Below are 27,863 nucleotides of genomic sequence, written 5' to 3'. Positions count from 1 at the left end.
GTACACAGAGAGCTAATAAATAATATGCATGTCGATCTCTCCTGGCTCAAAGTGGAGGAGAGATAGACTTAATCACTACTTGTGTTTATGAGAGGTGTTGACATGTTGGGTGCACCGAGCTGTCTGTTTGAGCTATTGGCGCACAGCTCGGTCCCCTATGTATACCCCACAAGACATGCCACCAGAGGTTTCTTCACAGTCCCAAAGTCCAGAACAGACTATGGGAGGCGCACAGTACTACATAGAGTCATGACTTCATGGAACTCTATTCCACATCAAGTAACTGATGCAAGTAGTAAAATTAGATTTAAAAAAACTGATTAAAAAACACCTTATGGAACAGCAGGGACTGTGAAGCAACACAAACATAGGCACAGACACATGCATACATACGATAACATACGCACTATACACACACGTACACATTGATTTTTGTACTGTAGATATGTGGTAGTGGTGGAGTAGGGGCCTGAGGGCACACAGTGTGTTGTGAATGTATTGTAATGTTTTTAAAATTGTATGAACTGCCTTAATTTTGCTGGACCCCAGGAAGAGTAGCTGCTGCCTTGGCAGCAGCTAATGGGGATCATAATAAATACAAATACAGATATACCACACCCCCTCGGCCTTATTGCTTAAGTAGACTGCCCCTGGCAGATGAATGCGTAACTGTTTTCGACCATTCAATGCAAATAATCAGTGGCTAGAAAAAACTTTTATTCTTAAGAATGTATAAACAACATATAACATACAGTGGGGAGAACAAGTATTTGATACACTGCCGATTTTGCAGGTTTTCCTACTTACAAAGCATGTAGAGGTCTGTAATTTTTTATCATAGGTACACTTCAACTGTGAGAGACGGAATCTAAAACAAAAATCCAGAAAATCACATTGTATGATTTTTAAGTAATTAATTTGCATTTTATTGCATGACATAAGTATTTGATCACCTACCAACCAGTAAGAATTCCGGCTCTCACAGACCTGTTAGTTTTTCTTTAAGAAGCCCTCCTATTCCCCCATTATTACCTGTATTAACTGCACCTGTTTGAACTCGTTACCTGTATAAAAGACACCTGTCCACACACTCAATCAAACAGACTCCAACCTCTCCACAATGGCCAAGACCAGAGAGCTGTGTAAGGACATCAGGGATAAAATCGTAGATCTGCACAAGGCTGGGATGGGCTACAGGACAATAGGCAAGCAGCTTGGTGAGAAGGGAACAACTGTTGGCACAATTATTAGAAAATGGAAGAAGTTCAAGATGACGGTCAATCACCCTCGGTCTGGGGCTCCATGCAAGATCTCACCTCGTGGGGCATCAATGATCATGAGGAAGGTGAGGGATCAGCTCAGAACTACACGGCAGGACCTGGTCAATGACCTGAAGAGAGCTGGGACCACAGTCTCAAAGAAAACCATTAGTAACACACTATGCTGTCATGGATTAAAATCCTGCAGTGCACGCAAGGTCCCCCCGCTCAAGCAGCGCATGTCCAGGCCCGTCTGAAGTTTGCCAATGACTATCTGGATGATCCAGAGGAGGAATGGGAGAAGGTCATGTCGTCTGATGAGACAAAAATATAGCTTTTTGGTCTAAACTCCACTCGCCGTGTTTGGAGGAAGAAGAAGGATGAGTACAACCCCAAGAACACCATCCCAACCGTGAAGCATGGAGGTTGAAACATCATTCTTTGGGGATGTTTTTCTGCAAAGGGGACAGGACGACTGCACCGTATTGAGGGGAGGATGGATGGGGCCATGTATCGCGAGATCTTGGCCAACAACCTCCTTCCCTCAGTAAGAGCATTGAAGATGGGTCGTGGCTGGGTCTTCCAGCATGACAACGACCCGAAACACACAGCCAGGGCAACTAAGGAGTGGCTCCGTAAGAAGCATCTCAAGGTCCTGGAGGGGCCTAGCCAGTCTCCAGACCTGAACCCAATATAAAATCTTTGGAGGGAGCTGAAAGTCCGTATTGCCCAGCGACAGCCCCGAAACCTGAAGGATCTGGAGAAGGTCTGTATGGAGGAGTGGGCCAAAATCCCTGCTGCAGTGTGTGCAAACCTGGTCAAGACCTACAGGAAACGTATGATCTCTGTAATTGCAAACAAAGGTTTCTGCACCAAATATTAAGTTCTGCTTTTCTGATGTATCAAATACTTATGTCATGCAATAAAATGCAAATTAATTACTTAAAAATCATACAATGTGATTTTCTGGAAAACCTGCAAAATCGTCAGTGTATCAAATACTTGTTCTCCCCACTGTACATATTGTTGCATTGGGAGAAAAAACGACAACAGGAAACACATTGAGTATTGACAGATGTTTATTATTAACTAGTAGGAAATTGTATCTTCACAAATCAGTAAACTGTTAGTCACAGTGTATTTGGAATGCATGCTTCACACCATTTAACAAATTGAGGAAGTGAAAAACAAGTCCAACCAATCAACCCAGTACCCTGAGATACCAGAGCATAAGATTATATGGTTCAAGAGCCAAAGGTTTATGGCAGTAAACATTGATACATTCCTCAGTATAATAAATGCACATTCTTTGGAAATGACAGGCAACATCCCCCATAGATACCACACAACTGCATCAAATGGCCTATGATCACAAATGATGGAATAGCACAAAAAGCATAAACATGACACAAGGGTCACTTGTTTATGCAGTAGCCTATATGTTTTTCTGTGGTTTCCATGTAACCCTGAGCACATAATAATATACTCAGTCCTTTGCCTTTAAAGATTAATCTAACCCATCTAACAAACAACAATCAAATCACAATGTGACAACAACACATCAATGGGGAGTCAAAATAGCTTGAGCTAAAACAGTTTTTCTCAAACACACATGGTTCAAAAACAACTTTTGCTGTGCCATACAAGATACTAATTTAGCTAATATAGTTATTGAGGTACAACATAGCTTTGTTTCCATTATATCCATTCAGTTTGGCACTTGCATTGCTTAATTCTACTAGTCCAGAACAGTGAAATGATCTAAGCAATGACCTCTGCAGAAATGAGTCATATTATACTTTTCATCAGTCCACAGTGGAGAATTTGAGAAGTCGAGAGTGATACATTGTGAAACAACTGATGTAATTTAATCATCAGAGGGCTTACTTACCAGAGATGAGCAAAATACACGTGGGTGTTTCTCTTTTTTAATGGGAAGGATATAGGTCATTCATACTGCAAAATTTTCTAAACCCAGCAAGTACAAATATTCATTTAAAAAGCACATAACTTGAATCTTATTAGACACAGATGTTCTATGTGCGCTATAGTCCCACATGACTGAATCAATGGACATTTTCTTTCACCACGTTTCTTTACATGACAAAATCCTGAGTTAAAACACGTATCACTTACTTAAACTTGTACGACTTGGAAAATAATATATCCCACCACCCAATAACAACAATCTGGGTATGAAGCAACCATGACACATTCTATTAGTCACAAGCATTATTAGTCTGAAATACCATGTTTTAGCCATGTATTGAGACGAGACAACCCCAATGTGTATAATACTACTAGCCCCAATCCCTTAATAAGGTAACAATATTCTCCTAAACTCCCCATCAATAACGATTATAGAGGGAAACATACAATAATAGAGGAATATTATTGGCCTATCATGGCATATAATTATGTAGGGCAAAATAATAGAGAACATCAGCAGATGTGGTATTAGATGTTGACAAAGTATAAGTATACAATATTGTGTGTAATAACACCTCATATAGTCTCACATGTCAAAACATTTAAAAACTAGTTTTAAGGACACGCTATGAATGTGTTTTATTCTTCATGATTAACTGGCATTTTAAAGCATTTTGTTCGGATTAGAGAAAATAGAGTTTTTCTGTTATGCCAAGACATTCAAAACTGGTCCTCTACCATGTTATTGTCACGCGCTTTGATTTGGCACCAGAACACATCCTTGTCTTTCACTGCACACATACAACTAATATAGACAAACATTGCACCCCAATCCCATCCCTCCCCAACCCTCCTCCATCGCCCCTTCCAAGCCTTCCAAAAAATCTGAAGTATTCCCTGAGTTTTCAGATTCGTGATTCCTGAGAGACAAGCCTGAGTGGAGGTTATATATATGTTTCGTTCACCACCTACATACAACAGCATCTTGTTAATCAAAATATAAAAATATGGAACACATATTCATAAGATTAAACTGAATAGAATAGAATACAATATTGCATCTCATACATGATTAGTGCAGAGTGACATTTGCATTGGTTTTGGCATAGATAAAAAGTGAAGATTCACAACGTTGCTGGAACGCTAATTGTGTGGAGCAGGAAATCATACAAGGCAAAGTAAAGAGAACAAAATAATTAATTAAAGGGTCATTATAACATTGAAAATGTGTCCAATGTTTTTAGACCACAAAAGTAGTCTTATGTCAAGATGAATCCACATCCTATGCCATCGGTGGTGTAGATCCAGCTATATGCCTCAACCCCAAATGAATGGAAAAGATAAGCACTGCAATTCCATTCTGGATTATGGCATAGCTGGATACAAAACTAGCCTGGGACATGGACTTATCCCCACAGAAGACCCCTTTGAGGTATTTAAACATCTGACAAACTTTGATTTGGGGTATTACATCCCTTTAAACTCAAATAGCATTGAACAAGATAAAGGCAGACATGAGTGGCTAAGATATCTGATGTATAGTATGTGATGGGAAACCCATCACAGTTAACCTGGTCCTAGATCTGTTTTTGTTTGCCGTAACAATGACCATAGGAGTTGGCAAGACAGCACAAACAGAGCTGGGACCAGGCTATCATGGAGTGACCTAAACCTGAATATGAGGAGAAGCTGCAGCGCAATTTAGATACAAATAAATAACGACTATTTTAAAAAGGCTTCATAATAATTCTAAATATATATTAATTGGATGTTAGCGGTCTGTCTTTCAGCTTCTCCTGTAAAACGGGAGTAAAAGGCTGATTGGCTTAGCTAGTTCTACATGCACCTCCATGCAGGGCTGGGTCGTATTCATTTGTGCACACCGTAGAAAAAAACGATTCGCAACGAACGATAACAACCGTTTCTTATTGGACAAATTCTGGTAGTCCCTCCCTGTTTCAGTCCGTTTGGTGCCTTGTGAATACGACTGTGGTGTTCCTTTATAGCCCTCACAAGAAGCTTGGAGGCAATGTCTTAAATAGGTACCTAGTAATTGACGACACTGATTAAAAAACGCGTTGCTCCCGCTTTTACTCTTTAAAAAAAGGGTTCTCAAAAGGGATCTTTGTAGTGGGATAGGTTTCTACATGAAGCCTTTTTCACTCGAAGAACCCTTATGGTTCTAAGCAGCACCTTTTTTTCTAAGACAGTAGACAACGCCTGATGCTGCTGCTTCGACTGTCAAGTATAAACAGGACATATATGATTATGTAGATTCCTGAATCAACCTCAATAATCCATTAAAATCTTGTATCTGATTTCTATGTAGACATGATAAATTACTTATTTGATACATTTCACAGGTACTTGGTGTAATTACTGGAGTCAGTGATTAAATTCCAAATACTGATGTATGTAGTCTAAGCAGAGGATGATCAAGTTGATTATACAGATGTAAAATCTTAATTCAAGGCAGTTTGCTACAGCAGGAAAATAATCCTACAGCAACAGGAAATTTGAATTATTATGTGGATTATAATTAATGGACATTTTTTATAAGGGTTGATACATTTTTCTTTAGGGCAAATAAAGTCTGACATTTAAAGTGGAAATTACAAACTTTAGAAGCCCTTTTAAACCTTGAATACACTACAAGTTGCATTTTCTGCTGTGCATGAAAATTCTCAGCAACAGAAGAGTGATCAAATTAAGATTCTACATTTGTAGGGTTCTAGTGTAGGGTTGTAATGTAGCAGCAGCAGCAGATCAGACATGTACCACGAGGGAGACTGAGCACCTAAGAGAGACCGCATTGTGCCACCCCAACATAAAGAGATGACGCAACAATAACAACCGGAAGCTGGCCATAGAAGCCATACTTTTTGGTTTGACATTCATTTGTCCCCAGGACATCTGGATGGTCACTTGCAATATTGGCAGCCGCCAATACATTGCCTATAGCTATTATCCAATACCCCGTCCCGTTGGTTCGTATGTACCCAGCCATTACCACCCATGAGACTAACATTCATTGCAGAGGTGTAGTGTCACAACTCTGTCTTTGTCGGATATAGTGGGGTGTAACAATCAGGAAAGTCAAGAGGTTGTAAGGCAGAAAAAGTGTTTAGCTATCTACTTGACACTGTGATTTTAAGCTTCCTGGTGAGTTTAGTATAGTAGCATGCCAGTGTGAGTGGCATGGTTTCTCATGATCTGCTCTGTAAAAAATAAACGACTTTCTATTCTATAAAGACATCAAAATAATATGTGATGTGCCATAACTTATTACAAGTTTAAACCCCTAAATAGCGGTTCCATACATTTTTACAAATATTTCCTGAGTGCTATAATAATACAGCTGTATTTGTGAGTGTTACACCCAAAAAAAATTACTTCAGTAACATTCTTTCTTCATGATCGTTTTGTTTACAAAAACCTGAGGTAGTTCCATAAGCATCTTATACAGTTGAAAGGAAACTTAGCGGCTATCTTTCCAGTAAAGCAGTTTGATTGGTTTCTGTGCTTCCCCCGGCTTCCTTCCTGCGTCTCCTCGTTCAATCGGAGCTCACGGGGGGCAGGAGTGAGTGGCCGTGTTCCTCCTCGTCCCCTTTCAAGGAGGAGGGCTTTCCCTGAGAACCTGGTGAGGACTGCTGTGCTTTGATTGGGCAGTTGGCGACCATGTGGGCAATGCTCTGGCAGAAATGGCACTTCTTGGGCTGGGGCGGCAACTTGCACTCCTTGGCATGGTGGTCCAGGCCGCCGCAGTTGTAGCACCTAAAAAAACAAGACAAAGTGCATGTTTGAGATTGAAGACACTGCACAGAATCACTGAATCACTGATCTACAAATCACCTTGCATCTCAAATAACTACTCATTATGTGATGAAGATTAGCGATTCTGCACCTCGCCTTGCACAAACTGATCCCCTCAACCATGCTGATAAACGTAGGGGGTGCTGATTTAGGATCAGCTTAGCTTTTATATCACAATTAATAAGATTGTATGGAGAGTGAGGACCTGATCCTTCAGATGTAGGATCTTAATTTGATCACCCTGTTGCAGGAGATTCTGAAGTTTGTCATTTCCACTTTGAAATTTCAGACTTGATTTCCCTTAAGAAAAATGTATATCAACCCCTACAAAAATTTCCAGTATTTGTAATCCACATTATAATTTACATTTCTTATTGCAGCAGGATTATTTTCCTGCTTTAGCCAACTGGCTCAAATTAAGAGACTACATTTGATAGGAGAGTTGGGCCAGTAACCAAAAGGTTGGTGGATCGAATCCCCGAGCCGACAAGGTAAAAATCTGTCTGCCCCTGAGCAAGGCAGTTAACCCCCAACAACAACTGCTCCCCGGGCACCGATGACGTGGATATCGATTAAGGCATCCCCCCCCGGACCTTTCTGATTCAGAGGGGTTGAGTTAAATACGTTAGACACATTTCAGTTGAATGCATTCAGTTGTACAACTGACTAGGTATCCCCCTTTCCCTTTCGCAACATATAGCCCCTGATCTTGTATTGAGTGAGATGCGCTGTCACCTGCAATCCACAAGAGGGCAGCATATGCCAGTTAGAACTCTGGCCAGTTATATGCAGTGGCCTATGACCATCCTTTTTATGAGAACAGGGTTAAAAGTGGGTTAAAAAGTGCAAATGATCTTTGTTCTACACCATGTGCAAATGCAAATTGAACATAACAGCAAGCATGCAATAAGCATGCAACTCTTTTCTACAGGATGTACACTATTTATAAAAGCACGTTCTCTCTGAATGTTTCAGTAGGCTATTTGTTACTTTGAATGGCCTCCCATCTACAAATTAACCACCCTTTTCATTCTTTGTCCACAGTACTTTGCTGCAAAGAGGTATTTTTAGCTACATCAATTATATTCCTTCCCCATAGAACGTACACAGAGTATCACAGTCCATGCAGAAGGGTTAGGGTCAATGGTAGCCATAAAAGAGTAGCCTTCCTTTGATAGCTTCGGTTTAAACAGGACCTATAGAATAGCCACGCGTCCAAGGGCGGCTGACAGATGGGCAGTGGCAGTGGGGCTGTCACCGCTGCTGTGCCACTGAGAAGCTATTGAGGACCCCCTTCCCCCAATGATGCAGATGAGGCTTGGTCAGGGGAGACTCAGGGAGGCTCCAGAGGGGTACCAGCACAGAAGCTCTGGCCTGGCCCAACTGTCTCAACATCGATCAGGGAGTGCGTGCAGGAAAAGGGAAGTGGTCCTTTGTCTTAAAAGCCGCAGCAATGATCTCCTAACTCTGACCCCTGCGGTCCTCTCTAACCTCCGCAACTCCAACCCCCTACATTTGAGTCATACACGGTTGCCATGCTTACAGTGACCTCTAACCTCCTCCCGGGCTCCTGCATCTGTTATCAATTAAATGGACTGGTTTTTTTTTCACTCCCTGCATCATATATACCTACAAAAGGCGTCAGCAAGCTTCAGTTCGGCTGGCAACTAGCCAAAGTCTGCTTGGCGAACCGAACATGTGTGCTCGCATACTCCCTTGAAATACCTTGAAAACAGCAATAGTATTGTTAGTCCATTTTAGCCAGTACACTTCCTCATAATAGTCAGAATTAATCTACGATAACGCAATATTCTCAATGTAGAAATTTGCATGAAAACGAGTCGTCTCTCATTGAATGACAACAAAGGATTTACTGATGAATCCTTACTGTTGACCAATCACCGACGAAGGGGCGTAGACTTCGGCTACAGACTTCGGCTTGTCTCAAGAAAACATTTTGTGTGCCAGAAAAACACCTTACCGAAGTCCAAAATAAACAAAAATGTCACAAAATGTCATCATAATATATGCACAAACTCTTCCGAACTGTTTTTGCTCGGAAGCATGCGGACGCTTTAAGGTGGTCCAAGAAATGTGGGTTGAGAATCAGAAAAGAAACAGTGGCTGACTATGGCCATATTTTAAGAAATATGGAGAGTCCAGATAACACTGGTGAAAAGAGTGCCAGGGCCCTCTGTTTCTAATCCCATGCAAACACCACCACCAAATAAAGAATATTAAATATGCCATTGACAAAAATCCTTTATAATCATAAACCTATGTAATGATTAATCTTCAAGACATACTATAAAAAACTTTCTCTTATTCTCCATTGAAAATGTTGGAGTTGGCCCCATATGATTCCTCTTATAAGGACCAGTGCGCCACAGGCCTCCCAGGACTCTTTGAGGCCATAACGATCTCCATTCTCACCCTGACTACACTCTGGGCCTAATCACAACTGACAGGAGGCCACATTGATACCCCTCTCTAACCCATCACAATATCCACAACGGACAAAGGACCCACAATGTTGGCCCTCCTCTCACTTTTACTTTACTTTATGGTGAGAAAAAGTGAAGGGATTTGTGCATTTGAAAAGGAATGCATTATTCAAGTAGTGGGGTATGGAACCTTTTTCATGCAAAAGGATTCTTCAGAACCTTCTCAACGGACAAAATGCTTCTAGTAGGGTTCTTTATGGGTAAAAAGGTTCTACCTAGAACCATTAAGGGTTATTTTACAGGAACAAGCCAAAATAACTTATTTTTGTAGATTTGTTATTATAACTAACATGAGTAATATTTAAACATCAAACACACCTAGAATTAAATATTTCACTAGTTCTACACTGTAATGACAGGATCATTATAATCCACATCTAAAGTGATTCAGAAACATTCATGTTACCAGTTCAGGTTACCACCACAAAAACACATTTTGTGGAAGAGGTTTGGAAAAGGTTTTCAAAGAGAGAACCACTGGGTGTGAATCCACAAGGGACGGCCAGAATTAAACAGCTATTGATCCAGGTCACACGCCAAGCCTGCCTGTGTGACCCTAACCACGGCCAGGGGTGGGGGTCAAGGAAAAGAAGAAGAGGACAAAACTGAAACACCATTTTGCATCATATCCAAAATGGATGGACCATTGCAGATGTGAGACCCAACCACAATAAATAAAACGCTTTGGCCCACCATCTTTTGAGTATGCGAGACCCCTACTATGGTATACTTAGATGTGGTATGTGTGTGAGATATGTACATTGTTGCTTATCTGATAAGGCATTTTCTGTCCATTTTCATTTTGTGAACGACCTCTTTTTCACTTAACACCAGTGTTCAAATATAGTTTGGAGGGTTTTGGAATGTTTGCGGGAATGAGTTTCTGTTTCAGTGTGTACATTTGAGTGTATACGTTGTCCCCATTTGATGTACAAACAGAGTGTGCATGCAAGGCAGGCACTCACCTATCTCCTTTGGAGCGGCGTTTCTGGACGCTCTTGCCTTTGGGTCTCCTCTCACTGCCCACACAATGTGTGCCCTCTGGCCCAGTGACTCTCTGGGACTCCAGGCCTTTGGCTGACTTCTTGAACGTGAACTCGACCGCCTCGCCCTCCTTCAGGCTGCGGAAGCCCTCCATGTGCAGCTTACTCTGGATGGTAGAGAAAGACGGGAGGAACAAATATTAGAATACTGTTAGCAGTTTGACCTTCATTCCTGTGCCCCTCTCCAAATTCATCTCAGAGTAGGAGTGCTGATCTAGTATCAGATCCCCCTATCCATATAATCCTTTATTAGCACTCCTACTTTGAGACTCTTGTGAATACGGCCCTGTAACATTTTAAAGGTCATATCAAATATCACATTTTGAACGTAGAGAGGGACTTTCCAAGGGGCTTGGAGGATTGTTCAGTCGTTACACATCCTTACGAACACATCTTAAGAACTCAAGTCTTGCTGCATGATATGCTCCAAATCAATGATGACGCAATCACAAAAACCTTACAACATCAGCTAACAAATCAACTAATAATCAGCCAAGGGAGACGCTGAGCAGTGACCCCTGTGAACACCATGCTATCTTCAAACTTTTCTGACAGAGATAGGAGCTATCTGGCATTTGTCCTAAGTCTCCTGACTGTTGATCATTCTGTCTCACCTCATAAATAAACAACTACAAAGCCTCTTGTTGTCAGACTGACTATTTGTCCTCCCTCCCTAGTCTGCATTGGTCTGTTGCCCAACACTGGCCACAGTGGCCTGTGAGTCTCTTGTGTTTGAGTGGTAAACCTGATGTGATAACCTTTACCCATCCCCCTCTGCCAAAAGACCGGCATTCCGCACTACTACGTCCCCTGCCCCCAACCTCTCTTCCCAACCACATCACAAAGAACCACTAACACACTGACCACCACTGCAGGATTCTTGCTGGGAGGGATAGCGTTGGGGGTGGGGTAGGGTGGGGTGGGGGGGTCAGGGAGACATTTCTTGTATGGTTGTTTGGCAGAGAGACACGCAGATAAGTTGAGAATGAACACATTCTCACTCCAAATGATAGGTACATGCTTTGATTTAATAATTGATTGATTGTTTTACTAAAATGTGATACATTTTGTATGGAATCAGTATAAACTCAAAGCCTGAAAGCATTCAACAGCTCAAGAGGCGATCTGTATTGATAGCATTGGTAGGGACACAATCAATACCATGGTCATAAGATTAACACTAAAGACTATGCTAACATCATACCAGGTTCGTGAAAACAAAAATGAGTGTTTCTTATTGGACAAATCTACATAGTCCCATTCTGTTTCATTGGTGCCAAATTACTACGACCCAGTACTTTAGCTATCCTACAGACCCTTTTTCAGATCCCATTCTGCTGCCTTCACCTCAGTTGACCCAGGCAGCGCTGTTCAGCAGAGAGAAGTTCAGCCATGAGATAAAACAGCCTTGGAGAAGGGGAAAAGGAGGGAGGAAGGGATGAAGAAATGGAGGGAGTAAAACAGCCTGGGTAAAACAAGAACCCTCCAAAAGAGCTTTGGATTGGTGGTATGGTATATCTGCAAACAGGCAGCAGATATCGTTGATTTTGATATGATTAGCAATGAAACCTGATGTTTCCTATCAGAAGTTTCAACTAACCTTTGAGAATTTCACAATTAGAGGGTGATCAATATTGTGCTGTAAACATAATTCCACAATTCTTTCTCTCATGCTCAGGTCAGTGTCAGGACAAGACTGGTGGCTATGCCACCTCATTGAGGTGTTTCCTAGGCACCAAGTGCCATTTGTCTATGTTCCTGGACCCAATTTAGGAGCGGAAAGACATCAGCCATGCTCACCACAAAGGATTTCCTCTCCAGAACTGTCAATGGCTGCCATTGTCAGGCTGGGACGAACTTATATTATTTGAGTCAATCTTAAGTAAATATTTAAAAGACTAGGGTGTGGATTCCCAGACCCAGATTAAGCCTAGTCCTGGACTAAAAAGCTCAATGGAGAAATTGAAAATGCTTTTTAGTCTAGGACTAGGCTTAATCTGTGAATGGGAAACTGCCACTAGCTGATTTATCCTTATTTGACAGCCTTCTCTGCATTTTGCTTCAAGTATCAACAACAGCTTGTGTGTAACTGTGCAGTTGCTTCGAGGGGAAGGTTTATACAGTTACAATTAGGCTAGCTTGAAAATAAAAGCATAAAAAATGATGTGCCATAGATTGTATTTTAACCAGGACACTAATTCAGATACAAGTGACATGGCCTACAAAGAACTGCATCTATTGTGTAATGAAAACTAGCAATGCAATAGCATCTGTAGGAGGAAAATTACAGTAAAGTGAACCGTCCCTTAATACTCTAATGGTCACTGATGAGCATCTGCTGTGAAGTTACAAGCAGATCTGGGACACACGATAGGTCATCCATAACTCCATTTAGGTGACAGAAGTGGCCCCTTGAAAAGCTGCTCCATTGTGCGTTAGTCCCAGTGACCATTAACCCACTTCTCACACGTGTGACCTCCCCCGCTGCACAGAAGTGGGTAGGTCCATCCATACCCACCCCCAACACAGAGAACATACCATGTGGAAAGAGAAAGGATACTCCTAGTATGGCCTTAAACCCTACCAACCTGGTGAAGTGCATTGGAGGGCGATATGAAGCTCTCCTTCAGCTTGAAGAAAACAGAGTGGGGTAGATGAATGAAGACATACGAGGAGAGAGAGAAAGAGGACAATGGGAGAGGCTTGCTGCTAGGACAAAGAGGGGCTGAGGGGCTCGGTCATGGGCAAGAGGAGTGTGCTTCATTGGGATGCGTGGCCCTATTGTTCACCTGCACACAAAGGCCAGCAGGCCCCGGGAGTTCATGTTCTCTCCCTGACATGCGGCGACTCATTTCGGGGCCAAAGCCCCATTGCCATAATGCACCGTAGTCATAACGCCCATCTGTCCATCATGGATGAATATTGGACACACATGATCTCGTCTTCCTAACAACGGCTAGCAGGGTTGGGGTCACTTCCATTTCGAATTCTTCAAGCATTGAGGAAAATTGGAATTCCAGTTTGCTTCCTGAATTGAAATTAAATGTAATTGACCCGAATCCTGATGGCTAGGGAAGGAAATCAGTGGAGAAGTCACTATTTAAGATGTCAAAGGAGAGGGACAGGGTTCGGGGAATAAGGAGGACATTGTCCCAGTTACATTGTTAACAGATATTGTTCACTTATTCAAACATATGCTTTATAAGGCTTGGAATCTATAGTGGTGGCACTAGAAGAGGGATGTCTACATTCTGGGAAGAATAAAATAAGTATTTAGTCATACAGATTACTTATTGAGAAATAGATTGATATTAAAGAAAGGTTTTCAGGAAGAAATCATTAATTTGGGGCGTAATTGTAGTCCTGGCCATTTCAACAGATCAAAAGTTCAAATAGCTCAAATAAATGGTCTAAAAAGCAGCGGTTCTGGAAAGGAGGAAAGAGTTATAATGAAATGTAATGGCTCAGATACACCGATAGCGTTTGCTGGCCGAGAGTACGTGCACTGATTTTACATGTAGAATCGGGTGGAAAATGTTGTCAGTCAGAGGTCTACAGCTGGTTGTTCCTAAAACACTGCGTGCTAAACGATCGGCAGACAAAAGCTAGATTCACATTCGGTGCAATGTGTGCGAGCCTTAAGGGCTCTACACAGTCTAAACAAACAGAACTGACGGAGAAGCGTTTGCGTCGCGTTCCAAAAATGTGGCTGCACAAATGTACATAGAACTACAGTATGTAGAGAGCCACGCAAACAGACCTAAGTCGGCTACGTTTGGATAGACTGTGTAGACCCCTTTAAGGAGCATTTCATCCTGGCTATCTTAACACATCAAATTAGTTTAGTTTAAAAAAGCGTATTTCTCTCACATCCCTGTTAGTGAGCATTTCTCCTTTCGCCAAGATAATCCATCCACCTGACAGGTGTGGCGTATCAAGAAGCAGATTAAACAGCATGATCATTACACAGGTGTACCTTGTGCTGGGGAAAATAAAAGGTCACTCTAAAAGGTGCAGTTTTGTCACACAACACAATGCCACAGATGTCTCAAGTTTTGAGGGAGCGTGCAATTGGCATGCTGACTGCAGGAATGTCCACCAGAGCTGTTGCTAGAGAATTGAATGTTAATTTCTCTACCATAAGCCGCCTCCAATGTCGATTTAGAGAATCTGGCAGTACGTTCAACCCGCCTTCACGTGTAACCACGCCAGCCCAGGACCTCCACATCCGGCTTCTTCACCTGCGGAATTGTCTGAGACCAGACACCCGGACAGCTGATGAAACTGTGGGATTGCACAACTGAAGAATGTCTGCAGAAACTGTCAGAAATTGTCTCAGGGAAGCTCATCTGCGTGCTCGTCGTCCTCACCAGGGTCTTGACCTAACTGCAGTTCGGCGTCATAACTAACTTCAGTGGGCAAATGCTCACCTTCCATGGCCACTGGTACACTGGAGAAGTATGGTCTTCACTGATGAATCCCAGTTTCAACAGCACCGGGCAGATAGCGTGTATGGCGTCATGTGGGCAAGCGGTTTGCTGATGTCAGCGTTGTGAACAGAGTGCCCCATGAAGGCGGTGGGGTTATGGTAAACCTCAAATCGCTCTCCCTCCTTCACCATTAACATAGACTTGGCAGAGAGAAGACAGGAGCATGGAGGCTTTAATCACTTTATTACAGGAACCTGAAGTGAATGAGCAGCTAAAGTGGACTTCTCTCAATGAGATGCTAAGCCTTTATCTTCTCAGCCAGTAGTGGAAGGGTCTCACTCACGTGGAAGCTAGGAGGGAAAAGGATGCTCCCCCTTCACTATTGGCAAGGATGGGTTAACTTGGGTAGTTTCCCAATTCACTCTTGGGCCCTGGACACCATGAGGATAAAAAGACACTGGTCGTGTTCGAGAGCTTCAAATTTGTGGGTAAATTGCGTCTCACTGATCTACAAATAATAATGAGTAGTTATTTATGATGCAAAGTGATTTGTTGATTAGTCAGTCAGCAGTTGCCTGCAATGTCGAACAAGCCCATTGCCTCATAGGTAGGCCTGTGGTCTTCACTTGGAATGAATTACCATGCGATTATATTCCAAGTGTCAAGACAAAAATACTGTTAAAAGGGAAGTTCAGTATTTTAGATGGCTCCTCACCTTCAAAGTAGCATATGGGCCAAGATAAACTGTAATCTATGGTACGGTTTTCTTTAAAAAACCACAACAAACTTCAGATAACTTCAGCCATCGCTAGCAAAACTTCAATGTAAGGGAATGAGGCAGGCATTACCTGTGTACAAAAGTGGCTAAGTCACCTTTAAAGCTGCACTATGCAGAAATTGCTCTGCCAATTCCTGGTTACTAAAATTCTAATAGTTTGCCTAATTTCAGTTTATGTGACAAAACAAACACGTACAGTGCATTCGGAAAGTATTCAGACCCCTTGACTTTTTCCACATTTTATTATGTTACAGCCTAATTCTAAAATTGATTAAAATGTTTTTTCCCCTCATCAATCTACACACAATACCCCATAATGACAAAGTAAAAACAGGTTTTTATAAATTTTTGCAAATTTATATATTAAAAAAAATAATAATATATATATATATATATATACAGTGGGGAAAAAAAGTCTTTAGTCAGCCACCAATTGTGCAAGTTCTCCCACTTAAAAAGATGAGAGAGGCCTGTAATTTTCATCATAGGTACACGTCAACTATGACAGACAAAATGAGGAAAAAAAATCCAGAAAATCACATTGTAGGATTTTTAATGAATTTATTTGCAAATTATGGTGGAAAATAAGTATTTGGTCAATAACAAAAAGTTTCTCAATACTTTGTTATATACCCTTTGTTGACAATGACACAGGTCAAACGTTTTCTGTAAGTCTTCACAAGGTTTTCACACACTGTTGCTGGTATTTTGGCCCATTCCTCCATGCAGATCTCCTCTAGAGCAGTGATGTTTTGGGGCTGTCGCTGGGCAACACAGACTTTCAACTCCCTCCAAAGATTTTCTATGGGGTTGAGATCTGGAGACTGGCTAGGCCACTCCAGGACCTTGAAATGCTTCTTACGAAGCCACTCCTTCGTTGCCCGGGCGGTGTGTTTGGGATCATTGTCATGCTGAAAGACCCAGCCACGTTTCATCTTCAATGCCCTTGCTGATGGAAGGAGGTTTTCACTCAAAATCTCACGATACATGGCCCCATTCATTCTGTCCTTTACACGGATCAGTCGTCCTGGTCCCTTTGCAGAAAAACAGCCCCAAAGCATGATGTTTCCACTCCCATGCTTCACAGTAGGTATGGTGTTCTTTGGATGCAACTCAGCATTCTTCGTCCTCCAAACACGACGAGTTGAGTTTTTACCAAAAAGTTCTATTTTGGTTTCATCTGACCATATGACATTCTCCCAATCCTCTTCTGGATCATCCAAATGCACTCTAGCAAACTTCAGACGGGCCTGGACATGTACTGGCTTAAGCAGGGGGACACGTCTGGCACTGCAGGATTTGAGTCCCTGGCGGCGTAGTGTGTTACTGATGGTAGGCTTTGTTACTTTGGTCCCAGCTCTCTGCAGGTCATTCACTAGGTCTCCCCGTGTGGTTCTGGGATTTTTGCTCACCGTGCTTGTGATCATTTTGACCCCACGGGGTGAGATCTTGCGTGGAGCCCCAGATCGAGGGAGATTATCAGTGGTCTTGTATGTCTTCCATTTCCTAATAATTGCTCCCACAGTTGATTTCTTCAAACCAAGCTGCTTACCTATTGCAGATTCAGTCTTCCCAGCCTGGTGCAGGTCTACAATTTTGTTTCTGGTGTCCTTTGACAGCTCTTTGGTCTTGGCCATAGTGGAGTTTGGAGTGTGACTGTTTGAGGTTGTGGACAGGTGTCTTTTATACTGATAACAAGTTCAAACAGGTGCCATTAATACAGGTAACGAGTGGAGGACAGAGGAGCCTCTTAAAGAAGAAGTTACAGGTCTGTGAGAGCCAGAAATCTTGCTTGTTTGTAGGTGACCAAATACTTATTTTCCACCATAATTTGCAAATAAATTCAGTAAAAATCCTACAATGTGATTTTCTGGATTTTTTTTCCTCAATTTGTCTGTCATAGTTGACGTGTACCTATGATGAAAATTACAGGCCTCTCTCATATTTTTAAGTGGGAGAACTTGCACAATTGGTGGCTGACTAAATACTTTTTTTCCCCACTGTATATATATATATATCACATTTACATAAGTATTCAGACCCTTTACTCAGTACTTTATTGAAGCACCTTTGGAAGCGATTACAGCCTTGAGTCTTCTTGGGTATGACGCTACAAGCTTGGCACACCTGTATTTGGGGAGTTTCTCCCATTCTTCTCTGCAGATCCTCTCAAGCGCTGTCAGGTTGGAGGGGGAACGTCGCTGTTAAGCTATTTTCAGGTCTCTCCAGAGATGTTCGATCGGGTTCAAGTCCGGGCTCTGGCTGGGCCACTCAAGGACATTCAGAGACTTGTCCCGAAGCCACTCATGCATTGTGTTGGCTGTGTGCTTAGGGTCGTTGTCCTGATGGAAGGTGAACCTTCGCCCCAATCTGAGGTCCTGAGCGATTTGGAGCAGGTTTTCATCAAGGATCTCACTGTACTTTGCTCCGTTCATCTTTCCCTCGATCCTGACTAGTCTCCCAGCCCCTGCCACTGAAAAACATCCCCACAGCATGATGCTGCCACCACCATGCTTCACCGTAGGGATGGTACCAGGTTTCCTCTAGATGTGACACTTGAGATTCAGGCCAAAGAGTTCAATCTTGGTTTCATCAGACCAGAAAATCTTGTTTCTCATGATCTGAGTCATTTAGGTGCCTTTTGGCAAACTCCAAGCGGGCTGTCATGTGCCTTTTACTGAGGAGTGGCTTCCGTCTGGTCACTCTACCATAAAGACCTGATTGGTGGAGTGCTGCAGAGATGGTTGTCCTTCTGGACGGTTCTCCCATCTCCACAAAGGAACTCTGGAGCTCTGTCAGAGTGACCATTGGGTTCTTGGTCACCTCCCTGACCAAGACCCTTCTCCCCCGATTGCTCAGTTTGGCTGGGCGGCCAGCTCTAGGAAGAGTCTTGGTGGTTCCAAACTTCTTCCATTTAAGAATGATGGATAATGGAGGCCACTGTGTTATTGGGGACCTTCACTGCTGCATAAATGTTTTGGTACCCTTCCCCAGATCTGTGCCTCAACACAATCCTGTCTCTGAGCTCTACGGACAATTCCTTCGACCTCATGGCTTGGTTTTTGCTCAGACATGCACGGTCAACTGTGGGACCTTATATAGACAGGTGTGTGTCTTTCCAAATCATGTCCAATCAATTGAATTTACCACAGGTGGACTCCAATCACATTGTAGAAACATCTCAAGGATGATCAATGGAAACAGGATCAACTGAGCTCAATTTCGAGTCTCAAAGCAAAGGGTCTGAATACTTATAATAAGGTATTTCTGTTTTGCAAACATTTCTAAAACCTGTTTTTTGCTTTGTCATTATGGGGTATTGTGTGTAGATTGATGAGGAAAAATATTAGCCATTTTAGAATAAGGCTGTAATGTAACAAAATGTGGAAAAGGTAAAGGGGTCTGAATACTTTCCGAATGCACTGTAGAGTGTAGAGAATCATTGTACCATCTAAACCGCTGTGAAATATATTTTCCATAACCAAAAATATTGTATTTTCAGCTGTTCGAAGCTGGTGTACAAAACTGAAAGCAAACGCAAAAACAAAACTTAAGAACGGGAAGGACAGAAATAGCGCACATAGAACAGATCTACTGCTTCTTAGACTTGCTTTCAATGAGAATGACAGATCTTGAACTCACATTTCTATGTGAATTTGGTCAGGTCGCCCAAAAAGTGACATATTGCAGCTTTAAGTAACGTTAACCCAGCCGCGTAAGGCACTGGTGTGCCCAGGCCCACCCACTGGGGAGCCAGGCACACCCAATCAGATTGACCAAATATCTCTACTTGGCAGTGTTCCAAACAGGACATTATTTGTATTTTTACCTAAACATGCAAACACCATCAGATTTAGTTCATAGTAAGCAGTGCAGTAGAATGACATTCAGATGAACTGGAATGACATTCACTCTCATGGGTTGGGTGACCAAAAATATGTAACTGAAAGCCACACACCCAATAAGCCACAAATATGAATGAATTGAGGCATATGTCACTGTGCTTCTATGGCTATATGCACTATGCCACTGCCTACTTCATTTGTTCATTTAGCAAACAAGACAGCTCATAATACAGTGCCATTATATTATTTTCATACTAATACAATTGCTCAGAGAAAGAGTTATATTTTTCTCTCTCAAAAAGGTAGAGGTCAGAATTACTCTTGAATGAATCGTGAATAATGATGAGTGAGAAAGTTACAGAGGGTCAAAGATCATAACCCCAAGACATGCTAACCTCTCACCATTACCAATAACAGGGGAGGTTAGCATGTCTTGGGGGTATGATCTTTGACCCTCAGTAACTTTCACGATTCATTCAGGATTATCCATAAACATTGTAGCATCCACATGCCAGGTCGCAGTTGTAAATGAGAACCTGTTCTCAACTGGCTTACCTGGTTAAATAAAGGTGAAATAAAAAAAATAAAAATAAAAAATGTATAAGTGTTTACAAACATATTCTATTCTTGTTTACAATTTACAATGTAAATGACACAATACATTATTTACCATTTATTTATATTGGGCACAAAATAATCTGAAACACAACCAAAACGAACTGCAAATGCATCCAACAAGTTTGTAGAGTCACACGCTTGATGTAGTCATTGAGTGCTAGGGATATGGGACCAAATATTAATATTTTCACTACTTTATTTATGAAAATCTTTAGGGGTGTCAAACCCAAAATGTGTTTACTTGTTAAACAAAATATATTTCTCTGAGCAATTGTATTAGTATAAAATAATATAATTTCCCTTCTTTTTTTGCCTACAATATAGCTCAGTATTTGAATGATATATTTTATAGAGTCATTATTTCTCATCTTTATCAAGGGTGTCCATGATTTTGGACCCCACTGTACATGACCACGAGGTCACATGGAAAGCCAGCAACACGTGTTCATTTGAGAAGGAAAACTGCCTGAAGATGTTATTCTGTGTCAAGTTGTAGTGGGCCACCATTCACCACATATTTGGTGTGAGAAGTAGACGGTAAGTCAGTTCATTTTAAAACTAAGGCGCCCCTCTTACCTGATGGACGAACACATCGACCGGAGCCTCGAGCGGGACCCCGTCTCGGTTGGTCATGGACAAGAACCCAAAGCCCATGCGCACGTTGAACCATTTACATACGCCGACACCGTGGAAAGATTCCGAGTCCTCCTCGGTACTCAGTACTTCATCCTTTTCGGTCTTGCAGACTCCTGTAATTTCGAACAATATGTTAAACAATGTTCGTTTTACTATTTACCAGAACGCGAAGAAAGGAGTGTGCGCGTAAAATTGCCATTCAGCTTCGTTCTTTCCTTGTTTTCCCTCACGCATTCATAACCCTTAGGTAGAAAACGCGGGGAAATCGTTGCAAAACCGATCGATATGTTACGATTTGATTTATCAAATCACCCAAACCAATTTGATCAATAACCAATAATATCCATAGCCCTAAATATAGACCTATCTACAAATCATTTAAATACATAAACAACAATTTTGTATGGGTCCATAATGACAATTATCTATAGTTCTAACTATGGCTAGAATTATTTGTTATTCTTATATTTCAATCTATCACATCTAGGGCCTATATATTTCACACTCATAGAGAGTATATATTAAATGTACTAGTACGTGAAGAAACAACACAGGCCTACACGAAACGAATTACGAAACCTAGTATTTCACTAAATTGTTGGCCCGTGTTGAACTGAGTTATATGGGCCCTTTGTTAGCTGCGTTTGTGCGACAGAAAAAAGTTATGTTGTGAAAATAAAACCATTAATTTGCATTTACAAGACTACATAAGAAAATTCGTATACAAAAAGAAAAATATACATTTACATTTATCAAGTGGCTACTTTGTCAACAACACGAGAAATTGAGTCGGGTTAGCCTATTGCGAACAAAATAAAGCATGTTTTGGTATTGACTAGGCTTTTTAAAAAGGTAAATTGTCCATACTGTACCCAATTGTAAATTCGTAGGCTGATATTAATTCTGTATCTCTTTAGAGAGAGCGAGAGCCTACACTAAACACAATATATCGTCAGATTTTTACTCAACCTGGGAATTCCTGGTTAGAAACAGAACCCATCTTGCCAATTCACGCCTTGACTAAAAAGAAGCACCCAAGTTAATGTAGTCTATCGTTTTCCCCTTTCGAGCAGCGAAATGCTCACGGTTTCCCACTTTCATGCCAAATGCGCTGAAAAGCAAAAGCTCAACTTCGGGGGGAAAGTGGGAGGGCGAAATAAACAAAAGGGTCTGGCAACTTATTGCCCCAAACAATGAGGGGTGGGGGTCACAGGGAAGAATTTGTATAATAATTACCCAAGATCTAAAAGACAATGCAAGGAAACCTAGCCCCCTAAACCTCTTCATCTATGGCCATCAGAGAGGCTCCTTGGCTTTAAAACATCAAACCAAATAACCAATCAAAGTGTTTTAGTCCAAATTATTGGCCTACCTTCTGCCATGTTCGGTCCCGCTTGTCTTTAGCCTATATCAGTCCCTTTTCCCCCAGTGTTTTGGCCTGGACGTCTCGGGCCCCGCTCCGCGTTGAATCACGTCTTTATTCCTCCCCTGGTCAGTTTTAACTCTTGGTCAATATAGAAATGACCAGCGAGCATCTTCTTCCTACCACCAACCAACCCCCCACCCTCTCGGCCATGTCCACGTGATTCCCAATTAGCCTACATGATTAATTGCACGTTCCTGATGGTGGAGGGCCCCAAATATGTCGAGTGACCAATCACAATTCAGAGAGACCACCGCACAGTTGCTTATTCAGAGAGACCACCGCACCACTGCTTATCACCACGCTGGCCCGAGCCCCCACCACCTCTATCTCTCTCTGTATTTAGTGGCCATCGACCACACACAGCCTAATAAAATACAACGCAAATGGTAAGAGGCAACTGCAAACCCATCAGACAACATTCCATTCGAACATGGCCCATATATGGGAGATGTTGAATTACAAATGTATAAATCAAATGTGCGCGTAATTTATGTTGAATAAATATCCCGTAAATAATAGAGCATATAATAGGCTATTCTAAACAACTCCATGTTTTAAGTAGGCCTATTTCTCTTTCGAAATTGGGTGACGAAATTAGGTGTAAAGTGATTGGGTTAATATTGATTACTCACTTTGCTGCTGTCGCAATGTTGCTGACGGATGGAAAAAGTTGGTTTGGTGAGGTAAGTAAACCAGTTGTGGTTCGTTTGAGGTGAAGCATGGAAGGGGGAAGGGACTGGATGGCCAATTTGGCCAGGAAGAGGTTTAGCTCGGTCATCATCAAATCACTGCATTTTTATGTAGTCAGTGGGTTTTGACTCAATTAATAGCCAAATCTTCAGCAGGAAATTCGAAGAGTAGCCTGAAGAAATAAAACGGCAACGACGCAAACGAAACTATTGTCTTTAGTATACAGCTCTTCTGGAATTGTTGCATGAAAAGATAGGCCTATCTGGTCAAACGAATTCCCAGATCGATGATGATTGATCACATAATGTTAAGTTGTTGTTGACTGTTGTCCTTGTAGAATGATTAATGAAGAAAAAATAAACCAAATAATATCCCTTATTTAACGCTCTCATAGACCTTGCTCTGAGGTGGTATAGGCCTAGCAGTTATATAATAATACTAATTATGATGATTAAAATATAGTAAAAATGCAATAATACAATAATAATTATTTGTATTACTATTATATATCTGCCCATGATTTAATTCATATACCAATGATATTAACGGAAATGACATAATACTTTACTAAAATGATTAACTTATGCCGTTAAGATAGCTCACTTTTTTTGCAATCGTGTTAAAATTCTACTGCCAAAGTTAACTATGGAGATTGCATGGCTGTGTTCTCCATTTTATTCACTTGTCATAATCGGGTGTGGCTGAAATAGCCGAATCCACTAATTTGAAGGGGTGTCCACATACAGTGTATCTATAAATAGGACACTGTATGGCATTACATCTACATCAAGAGTATGAAAACATAGTTGAATTATTGTGTATTTTATATATCAACTGAAGTTGAAAAGGTAGTATGCCGATTTGATTCTCAACCATGCACTTCCCACCAAATAAACATATGCAAGTTTTTAGCACATGGACAAAGATTGATGAGCAAATCTTAACAAATAGGCTACAATGATTTTGCAGAACCATCAGGCATTTACAAATTTAGTTTGGATTAAATGGGAAAGATTGGTTATTAGAGATGAGTAGGCTACTTTCAGAACCATGGACAGCAGCGTTATTAGGCTAAAGGTAGCCCATAAGCTTTACGGATAAAATATGGTATGGATTCAAATTCGGATTGAATATAGCAAAGATGCGTTTCAGCACCACAGACAGCGGTGTTCTTGGGCTCAAGGTATAGGCCAGGGTTTCCCAAACTCGGTCCTGGGGCCTCCCCTGAGTGCACGTTTTGTTTTTTGCCGTAGCACTACACATCTGATTCAAATAATCCAGTCTTGATGATGAGTTGGTTATTTGAATCACCTGTGTAGTGCTAGGGCAAAAAACAAAACGGGGAACAGGACGGGTTTGGGTAACCCTGGTGTAGGCTACTGACAAAGCCAAATGTACACATATACAGGCCTACCAAGGCATAGTTAAAAAGAGGAAAAGATCCATTCACATTTCTCCTATTGAAATGCCCCGGTATAAAGGAGGGTGAAGATTTCGTCCTTGAGTTGGTTGAGATTTTCTAGAGTTCAGCATTCTATGCTGGATGTTCATGCTAATGACGCACAGAGTGAGACAAATATAATCTACCACTAGAGGCCAGTGTAGTTCTTCCACAATACAGATAAGGTTTTCCATCTGGAATTGTTGAAATAATATGGTAATTGCACACAATACACTTTGGTTATACACAAGGCCGCCGCCCACCATTAAAACGAAAACAGTGTGTAGGTTGACTTTCCAAAATGATCAGATGCACTGGGAGGGAATACCCTACCATGATGCTTGATGAGATTAAGTCTGGGATGATCAAAACCTGAAGACTGAAATAATGCTATGCAGTTGGTATTACACTCAGTAATCTCAAAACCAAATCAAATCAAATTGTATTGGTCGCATACACATATTTAGCAGATGTTATTGCGGGTGTAGCGAAATGCTTATGTTCTAATCTCGGTTACCCAGAAGTAAAATGCTCCCACGAGATTACACTCTTAGGTGCTATCTAAAACATAAAAGGGTTATTCGGCTGTCCCCATAGGACAACCCTTTGAATAACCTTTTTTGGTTTCAGGTAGAACCCTTTTGGGTTCTATGTAAAAAAAAAAAATTTACACAGAGGGTTCTACATGGAACCCAAAAGTGTTATACATGGAACCGTAGCTTACTTAATAAACAGTCTTGTAAAAATGTTCTACAGTCGGCTTTATGCAATAGGATACAGTAGTCCTAAATCTGCTTTTTACAATATCAATACACAAATAGTTCAGGAAAGTCATGTTGTGATGATGCGTTTGAAGTTTTGCAAAACAACGAACAAAAGCAAACAAACATGCATCAGTCCATATGAGTTATGCACAGCTCTTGTTTCCTATGCCTACTCTTATGTGCCCTTATTTGACACCTGACGTACTGACGCTGACCGCTGCGCTTCGGTTCACCCTTTGTAGGTAGACTTACCGCCGCTGATGAGGATGTTGAAACGATGTGACAGACACCCTCGAGCTTTTTCCCTTTCACGAAGGTTAGAAATATGCCAATGAACTAATGAGTTCATACTGTGTGTGTGAGAGAGATCTTATTAAAACCCTAGAGTCGGTGTCTGCGCCCCTGCGGAAATATAATTAGCATAATACAAAAAGAGCGTTGTTTGACAGACCATGAGACATCCCGAAAAATTGGTCCTCTCACAAAATCGTCTGTAGCTTCAGAACGGTTTGGTTTACAAACTATGCCCACAGGCCTCACAAGACTGATCTGAAGGTCCCCGCTACCAGTTGAAAAAAATGAATGGAAGTATATATGGAGACTGTTTAGTGCCAAAAAATAAAGGGTTAAATACATGTAAAGGAAAAAAAATGTTTTTCCTGATCTTTCAGATATAGGACAGACACTTCAGAACAAACTTCCTTTAGATTTTTTGGGGGGATTATCTGTCGTTTCATGTAGTGCATCTGTTATTCAATGCTTTTGTATGGGCTAATAGCAGTAAGGCCAAAAACTAATTTAGTATAAAATAATTTTTTTTATGTTTTATTTTTTCATACTTCAAGGGGTCTTAAAATTCAAAATCAAATAGCTCAATGGTCCTTGGTATGACATTCTTTAAAAATTCCATATAGCTTAGTAGACCTGCAACTTTGCAACCCTGGCCTTATGTTGTATGTAACTTACAGTCTATTGTCATCATCAATAAGGCTCCAATATCCTACTTTGTATAGGTACATGCATAGCCTATAGTTGCCATCCATCAGTCCCCTTGCACCAAACATAATGGAAAATAAATCTCGGTATAATACCCTGACTGCAAAAGCTCCGCCTCCATGTAGCAAAACATTGACGGTAAAAAGCAGCCATCGCTGATGGCGAATTGTTACCATGGACAGCGACCACGGAGCGTGCACGTCCAGGATCTTGTTGCATTGAATTTAGAACGTTTTCGTTGGTGTTACTAGGTGGGTTTACTTGCGAGCCTAATGTAAAGCATTGGGTAGGAGATACATCGAGCCAGCAGCGAAAAGCGAAATAGCGTAGCAGCGAAAAGCTAAATAGTGTAACAGGGTGGCGACAATTCAGCCATCAGGAGCCGACATCTGACGGTAACCTATAAACGATAGAAAGATATCGGAGAGATTTGATCGCTTGACATGGAGGCTATTCTTAACTCGAAATGTGCATATTTTCTCCAAGAGCTCATATAATCAGATGGTGGTATAGCCTTCATCATTGCAATTGGGGAACACTAATCAAAATGTGCCATGCATTCTTATTTCACATTCTCCACTACAACAAGGTAAAGTGCGCTCTTTAAGACAATGCTATTCTGTAAACTGATTTAATTGAGCAAGTTAACACTGCATGAGAACCTGACAAAGGAAAACATTATTTCACATCACTGAGATCTAAATGCAATGCCAGATTCCACTGCGTCATGAAACGCGACCATTAGGCTTCATCCGCAATCATGTAGGCTAATAGTTAGGCTATTAATCATAAAGTTATAAATGTTCTGCGTTCTGACAGCGACTGCATTTATGAATAGTCTATATGAATGCCTGCATTGTAGACTTTTCTAGGGTGAAGTAGGTGAACTTGTAAAATAGGCTAACGGTTACAGTATACTGCCTATAGGCTCAACGACTTTTGGAAAAAAAAGTCTTATGCACACCGCCGGCTCCGTGACTTTAGCCGACCACCCACCCCGGTTCACTCCAGCAGGAATCGCCTCTGCGAGACAACCGTTCCGCAATGGCCAGGCTGCGGAAGAAAGCGTGCATAGCTCTGTTCTTATTTACACTCTTCGTTTTCGGAACCATGATGGGTTTGAGAACTCTGAAGCCCAGCGATGGGTTCTCGGACCTGGCCCCGGGGTTGGGCCTCCTGCCGATGATTGGAGGAAGGATGGACCGGCGCTCGGTGTCCCAAGACGCCGTCTCCTCCCCGGGGCAGGTGCGCGCCAAAGTAGTTTTATCAAACTCTGGACCTGAAGGAATCATATTTTACGACGTCCACATATTTTACAGCGTGTGGTACGGGAACCCGTTGATGGATGGGAAATACATGCACTGGGACCATGTCCTCGTGCCACATTGGGACCCCAAAATCGCCGCCAGTTACCCGAAAGGGAGGCATATGCCGCCGGAGGACATCGGCTCCAGTTTCTATCCTGAGCTCGGTCCGTACAGCTCGAGAGATCCGGATGTATTGGAGTCACACATGGAGCAGATTGGAGCGGCTGCAGCAGGTAGAGTGCAAAGGTGCAGTGGTTATTCTATACTGAAACATACAAACAAGTTTTAACATTCGTATTAGTTTTGCTTCTGCAGTACCTGTCAAGTTAACTTTAAAGTTTTAACATTTTGTTCTACTTTGAGCACAGCTGCTTCTCTTGCCCT

The 27,863-nt window shown here is 41.6% G+C and overlaps 1 protein-coding gene across 1 annotated transcript; it reads right to left on the bottom strand.

Annotated features, from left to right (window-relative positions):
• Positions 1-6,742: 6,742 nt before the first annotated feature.
• On the bottom strand, positions 6,743-21,855 carry LOC311139111 (protein lin-28 homolog A-like; the record flags this gene model as incomplete). Its single annotated transcript, XM_084174001.1, has 4 exons — positions 6,743-6,962; positions 10,471-10,655; positions 20,796-20,968; positions 21,825-21,855. The coding sequence occupies 4 exons, from the start codon at positions 21,853-21,855 to the stop codon at positions 6,743-6,745; spliced, it is 609 nt and encodes a 202-aa protein (XP_084030127.1).
• Between the last annotated feature and the right edge of the window lie 6,008 nt (positions 21,856-27,863).

This window comes from Coregonus lavaretus, assembly GCF_964263955.1.
Source record: "Coregonus lavaretus genome assembly, chromosome: 13".
NCBI lineage: Eukaryota > Metazoa > Chordata > Actinopteri > Salmoniformes > Salmonidae > Coregonus > Coregonus lavaretus.
The sequence above is the reverse complement of the archived record's forward strand: the minus strand, read 5'-3'. Positions and strand labels throughout refer to the sequence as shown.